Here is a 7,214-nt window from a genome sequence, read left to right as displayed (position 1 = left end):
TGGACAGAGCCATAATAAAGACGTCTTTAGACAGTGTTATTGTGGAACTTAAGAACAGGATGGCAATGGAATGGGCTGCCTGAATAATCTCCTTCACTGGAGTTTTTCAAAAAGAGGCCGGGATGGCTCTGGAACAGCACTTTCTGTTCCCAGCCAGGAGTTAGAATGGATGAGCCTTGAGATCCCAGCCATATTTCAAACCAGCAGTTCAGCAGCAATATAGACATTCAGCATTTAAATCCCCTGGTTTGGGATGCTGCCAGAGATGGGTTCTGCTAGGATCAAAACCCAGACTCATTAGCAAGCTGACAACAGCCAGGAGAATCTTAGGGCATCTATACACATGCCTGGGAGGGGTGGGGGGTACACTTTAATTGGAGTGACTCTTTGAAGCCTCTCTAATTAAAACACCCGCAATGTCTCATGTATTCAGCATCCCATTCTTCAAAATGGTGGCAGAGGCACTTTAACTTCAACCAACCAGGTAGGTACTTGAGAGGTGCCTCAGTATCCCCAGGAGAACCAGCATACCTTGACCAGTCTCCTGTCTCTAGCAGTAGCAAGCATCTAATGCTTAAAGGGAAGGATAAAAATTAATGCACAAAAGCCAAGTTACACATCCAGGGGGAGAAAAAAAATCCTTCCTGGTCCCCTACAAGTTACCAATAGAAACCATAAACCATGGGATTAATTAGTTTAATATAATATAAAATACAGTATGGACAGATGCAGGAAGGCTGTTCAAGCTGCAGGAGCCAAAGCAGACTTATCCATAGCCACAGTGGTGGGAATGCATGAAAGAGCCCACACAAGGCCAGTGTAGGATGTGTAGAGGGAGCAAAGAAATAAGAGGTCTCAAAGAATGGCATCTCGTTCTTATAGGTAGGCAAGGCTAATTTCAACCCTGGTCCACTGTCAGCCCTTAAAAATACACATGGAAAGGTTAAAATGAAAAGTTGTGTGTAAATATCCACTGAAAGGCAAATGAGCTGTAGAACTACAGTTATAAACCAGAGGGAATGTTCGCTGTTCTGTCTTTTGCATTGCATACAACTTTAATCTGCATAATATTGGTCAGATACTTACACAGATCTGTACCCTTGATATTTCTGGCTCGGAGGATTTTCACTGTGAGATTGTAGTACGGGTGCTTTTCATGCTGAAAGAGACAAGCAGACTGTTACATTCAGCCCCAATCACCTTCCTTCCAGCAGCAGGTTAATATCAAGCTGGCAAAACAAAATAGAACCATCGGTTCACACAATGATAACTGAGTCTCCCTCCTGAAAGATGAGCTACCTGAAATAGGTTTTCTTTTGCATAAAAGAACAAAAGCAGAGCACTCCATTGGAGGGAGGCTGAGGATGGAAAAAAAAAAAAAAGAACTAAAGAAAAGCACATGGTTTTATCCATGAAAATGATCCTTACATATTTTATGTTGAGACATTCTAGCACATGCATGCTTTGAAAGGGGAACTTAAAAATGGTTAAGCATTGCCCAAATGCCAAGGAACAGCTTCTTGCTGTTCCTCTGAAAGCCTGTCCAACAATGGAAATGTATATGCCTTTCAAATTGTGATTTCCCCCCCTCAAAGTGCTCAGTAAAAACCTTTGGAGTCTGGTATATCAGCTGGGAATGTATCTGTGCTATGCATGTTTAAGCACAGGGCTCAAGCTGGTGAAAGCCCCTGCCTCACTTGTATTGAGCTTTGAATTGACATAGGCATTGAATGAGGCATGGGGCTGGCACAAAGGTAAAATATAGTCTCATGATGCAACGCAGTCAAATCCTGCCCCAGAGAACAGGATTCAGTTGTGGTCTCTGCCACTGTGCAAGGCAAGTCACTGGTTCAATCCAACCTTTCCAAAGGCAGTTGCCAGTTATGCACATCTGTCATTTTCTGGGTGCTCAACGTGAAATCCTGGGGTCCAATCTGAAAAAGTCCTAATTACATCACAAAGTCAAGGGAAGCTGTGCTTTGAACATACAAAATACTACATATATTATATATGCACATGTGCTCAGATATACAGAGAACGTATCAAGTACTACCGAAAAAAGTCAGGCTCTGCACATGCCTACTTGCCATCTGATATTAATGGACACTCTTGATATTAATCTTTATACCTCAGCTGCCTCTCCATAAAGTGGGAATACTGCTACCCTCCTCATCTCCCAAGGGTGCTGTAAAGCTAAATCACTCAACACATGTGAAACACTCAGGTATTATAGTGATGAGTCATAGAAAAACAGTGCATAGTAAATAAAGACTGGAACTACATATTGTATAAAGTAGGAGGAAACAAAATATTGAATAGCTGCTTATTAAAGTCTGTGTGCACATGAAGGGGCCAAGTTAAGGTTGTATAGACATCCTTAATTTGCGGGGAGGTGGGGGTTAAATGTTTCTCTTTGCGGTCTTATCAAGTTTTCTTGGTGCAAAATACACACACTTACACAGCATGCCACACTCAGATCTCATCCCTCCCACCCAAAGGTCAAACCTTTTCTTTGAATCTTTTCCTACTAGTGTATAACTCAAAAGTTATACATGTAAACCTGGCCTATGAGACCTCTCCCCCTCTCTGTAACAGACCAAATATTTGATCTAAGTTTAAGGAAGGAGATATAAGGCTGCAAATAAGGTTATGTTCTCCACCTTTCTGGTGTAAAATTGCAGCTGCCCTGTCAGCTATTAAATAAAATGAAGATTTTTTGCAGAAGTGCCTGCCATTCACCGGTGACTGGACATTTCCCATTTGTGTTCCGTTGCGTTGACAAGAAGGAGGTCACACCATGCCACCATGAGAAGCACTAACACCACACCTTGCTGGCAGAACCCATATAAAACTTTCACCCCACCCTGAAAGTTGTTGATACTACATATTTAACCATAAGTTGCAATGAAAACAATGTTGATCCTTCCCCAGTGTCAGAGAGAAAGGATATTTCTCAACTATCATCACTTAGCTGAGCTAACACTTCCCAGTTCAAGGAACACACAAGTCATATTAAGGACTGCAGTGGAGCAGAGAGATCTCCGTCCATTTCTCGTCCCAGGCTTTCAAAAAAACAGGAATTTTCCTAAGACTATTCTAGTTAAACTTCATCTGAGGCAAAGCAGTGTCATAGTACATTACAAGGGGTGTTTGCAGAGGCTGCAAGGGGAGTGTGACATCAGGTAGGCACGGCCTGTGCCCCACAGGTTTGGCAAGAACAGAGGAAACTGCACATGGAGCAGCTGATCCATATGGGTCCTTGTGCAACAGGTGCAAGTGACTGACAGGTCTTGAAACTAAATTTGCAGGTACTTTCCTCAAAGATGGGGATAGTGCACAGAGGGTGAAATTCACCCTTTCGTGAAGTAAAAAATCTGGTAGAGGAGACCACACAGCACGCTGTATGGAACATGTGCAAACGCACCACATCCTGAAAGCGAAGAATGTCTGTACCTCTGCACCCAGACTAAGGTTGGAAATGGTGGGCAGTCAAGGGTTGCGTCCCAACCAGTGATTTACCACCACTGCAGATCTAGTGGCCTTTTTGCAGCATATGCCCACAATTCATCTCTCTACTTAGTATATGTGAGATCAGAGTAGGGACCTGCACGAAGCAAAAGGGTTCCCAAGCAGTTTAATATAAAGGCACCCCCCCTTTTCTTAACCTCTCTGAATTGAATGGCAACACATTTCAAAACTTTATTTCACACATTTTTTTACTATGGAAAAAAATAGTAGAGCAATTCTTCCATTTACAAATAACTCATTCTGACCTGGTGTGGTCTTTCTGTTTTTGACACTGCAGATTCCTGTTTGAAATCTCTGGGTTTAGCTTGTAAATCATGTGTAGGTGTTTATCATGGCCACCCTGGTTGAGGATCATTGTCATAAGGGGACACAGAGGATTCGCTTCACACATACACACACACACGCACACACACTTCTCATCAGAGGCCAGCAAAAATTAAATTTTTAAACAATAATCCACACATAATCCTACTTCTTTTGGATTCAAATCTAAAATGTACTAAACAAGCATATTTATTTGAGGAAATTTCAGGTCCTGAAAATCTTTCATTCTTTAAATCCATCTCTGGGTAAACACAGGTTTTTTGGAGATGGGAGTTTCATAACAAAACATGCAGCACATGCTCATGACAGATCTTGTAGGCTGAGTGAAAAGCTAAGCAGTAGAACAGCACTGAAAAAGTTGTCAGGTTTCCTCAGCTGCAGTTAGCTGGATTTGGATGAGCCTGAAAGTTAAATTTAGTAGGTCTGAACCTCAGGAAACCAGGACTATTAGTGTTTGTTGAAGCCGCTGACAAAGGCCAAAGGGCAGAGTCCCCATAGCTTTTATTCTTAACAGCATAATTTCATTTTAAGATAAAGTTTCTTTGGAAGCTATTTGATTAAATCAGTGAGCCTCTAAAAACATGATAGCTAACTGTCAAACTGTGCCTTTTAGTGCCCGCACCACCTCAGCCCTCAGCTTTCATACATAGGCAAGAGACTAATTCAACAAATGATATTTTACTGTAAGCCTTGCCTTTCACCTTCCTTAGTAGGCACCAATGCAAAGGAACCCAGTTGCAGATCAGGTGAAGATTTAATCAGGTGAAGCCTTATCATACTTGGTCTAATTTAGATTATTAGTTCCTATTGGCCTAGAAAGTAAGAAAAATGCACCCGATTCCAACCCAGAGCCTACTGGGAGAAAGTTGCAGCATTGTTCTGGTCAGCCAACCAGATTTAAAAAAGCCAGAGCCTGGAATTTAAGAATGGGCAGTAAACCTAGCCACTGTCATCCTCCCTGTCATTATCCAGGCTCACTTTTCTTGAGCTCTTTCTAGGGATTATAAAGGTCGGTTTTTTGGGGGTGGAGAGGGTTACCATCTTAAAGACACAAGGATGATTCTATGTATATACAAGAACACCGAGTTGCATCTTAGGGATGCTTCTTAGGATTCGTAGGGTGATCGTAGTGCTTCTTAGTCAGTGCATAGAGAAGCTTAAAGTAAAAGAAATGCGAAAGTTTATCTTACCCTCCAGTGATACAGTCCGGTGTCCTTCCTCTTTTTCTGCTGGAAAAGCATAGCTGCCAGGAGTGGCAGCATTCGGGGTGACATTCGGCTAAGGCACAGTTCATTGAATATACGAAACATAACACGCTCTACATAAAAAAGGAGCAAGAGCTAAAAATCACCAAGTCTAAAAATCACCTGAATTTGACTGGCTGCTTCTCGGTACAAAGGAGCTGCTGCACCTTCACCTTGAATTACTCGCACATAACTATGCTCCAACTGAGAAAAGCAAATGCTCAGTAGGGGTGTGGTTTGGAGTTGCCAAATAGTCAGGTTCAGAGCCTCACTGGCAGGTTTTTCAAATACTAATGAGAGATAAGGACAGCAAATAAAAGGCTAAAAGGAAGCACCAGCAGTGACTAAAACAAAAGTCTCAAAAGCCACAGGTCTGGGTTTTCCTTGCGATTTTGGGCAAGTTGTAACCCCGTACTTCAGTTTCTCTGCCTACATACTCATTGCTGTCATTGCGTAAAGTACTGCGTGACCCGCTAATGGATGGTGATAGTTATCATTATTTAGTCCTTTAATAATTATCCCAAAATACTCAAAGGGATAAGGTACATATTTACAAGTCTATTACGGAGATGAGAAAAACAGTATGTGGAGGAAGGAGTTATTGGTTTAAAAATAACCACTTCAATACCCATAATTCTGAAGTTTGGGATTTTAATAAAATTCATAGCAAAAAACAGAAAAAAGGTGGGGAGGGGGGCTTAGAAACAGAGCAGAAGTCAAGCATGATTCATTTGTCACAGTGATTCCAAGGAGACTGCTTGGTCACGTGAGCAAGTCAAGGGCTATTTGACACCTACTCGGTATGGTCCCAATTCAACACCCACCGATTGCTCTCAGAATTAGTAATGGTTAGGTTAAGCCTTATGAAAATGAGTAAAACATCAGTATTGGAACAGTACTATCCCAATGCCTTATGAATATTAGTTACTGAATTTCCTGAATTACTGATAACCTTATAAATGGGGAAAAGCAACTGTAATGCTAACTTTAAAGCCACCAGGGATAGGGATAGACATTACACATAAACTGATTTAAGTGATCAGAAACTGGTTTAAACCTGTAACAGAACAGACATTCAATGAACATAAAATAGTTTCAAACTGGCTGAAACTGGTATGAGATAAACCTGATTGAATGTAGTATTAGACTTAACTGATTTGACTCAAGTTGGTTTATGCAATCTGTCCCAGGCCCCTTCCTGGTTTAACTTAAAGCAGACTCCCCTGGCATCCCAGCACGCTGTCTGGGCTGCGCTCTCTTCTCCAACCCAGCTGGCCTGGCCCTACCCCCTGCTCCCCAGTCAGAGCAAGGACAGGCAGGGTCAGGGGTCTAGCCAGAGGGGGTTTAATTCCCCCTTCCCTGTGCCACCTGCAGGGACCCCTCACTGCTGCAGCAGCAGAGCACCATAGCCCCCGAGGCAGAGGGGGCAGGGAATAGGGTTAGTCTCCTCTCCACCGCCACTGGAAGCCAGGTCTGCCTGCCGTCACCACCATGCATGTTCCCTGCAGCGGAATAAGCCCCTCCTGTCTGTCAGCTGGATGCCAGAGGGAGGGGGAATAATCTGCAGCCCCCCTGAGGGGCCCTGCCAGCTGGCATCTAGCCATGCCCCTGCCCTGCCACTGCAGTGAGAGGGGACTGGGCCTTTGATGGGGGCCACAGTACATCATAATGTCAGGGAGCATGAGCCCCTTCCCAGCAGAAGTGCTGCATTGTGGGACTGGCAGAGCTGCAGCAGGCTGCATGTGGCAGCACCAGGGTCTGGAGAGGGCCAGAGCCCTCCCAACCCACCCAGCGCCGTCGCACTCTGCTGCAGCTTCCCTTGACCGCAGTGTGGCTCTCTGCCAGGAAGGGGCTTGTGCTTAGGCAAACCGTGACAGGGGCTGCTGCCCATCACGGTTGCTTGCCCCTTACCACCCCAGCGGCCAGGGAGGGGCGGGAGCACAGCCAGACACTGCCAGCAGGGCTGGGGGGGCAGGGGAGGACAGGAGTGAGGGTATTCCCCGCTCTGCCCCCAGGACACCTCAGGATCTGCCCAGCCCAGCCACAGCCGCCACTTGGTCTGCACTTGGGGTCAGTCCCCTCCCAGCAGGAGGGGGCTTATTCCATCCGACGCTGCCC

General features: G+C 44.5%; 1 protein-coding gene across 1 annotated transcript in view; it reads right to left on the bottom strand.

Annotated features, from left to right (window-relative positions):
- The window catches only part of PLA2G4F (phospholipase A2 group IVF), a 41,754-nt gene extending 36,498 nt beyond the window's left edge, over positions 1–5,256 (bottom strand). The window contains exons 1-2 of the mRNA XM_019552348.1: positions 5,043–5,256; positions 1,087–1,159 (exon numbers count right to left, since the gene is read on the bottom strand). Of these exons, the coding sequence (XP_019407893.1) occupies positions 1,087–1,159; positions 5,043–5,162 (193 nt within the window). The 5' untranslated portion in view covers positions 5,163–5,256. The remainder of the gene's footprint in view (positions 1–1,086; positions 1,160–5,042) is intronic.
- Positions 5,257–7,214: the final 1,958 nt, after the last annotated feature.

The sequence above is a fragment of the Crocodylus porosus genome, unplaced genomic scaffold (assembly GCF_001723895.1).
Source record: "Crocodylus porosus isolate Cpor-Errol unplaced genomic scaffold, CroPor_comp1, whole genome shotgun sequence".
Taxonomy (NCBI): domain Eukaryota; kingdom Metazoa; phylum Chordata; order Crocodylia; family Crocodylidae; genus Crocodylus; species Crocodylus porosus.
The sequence above is the reverse complement of the archived record's forward strand: the minus strand, read 5'-3'. Positions and strand labels throughout refer to the sequence as shown.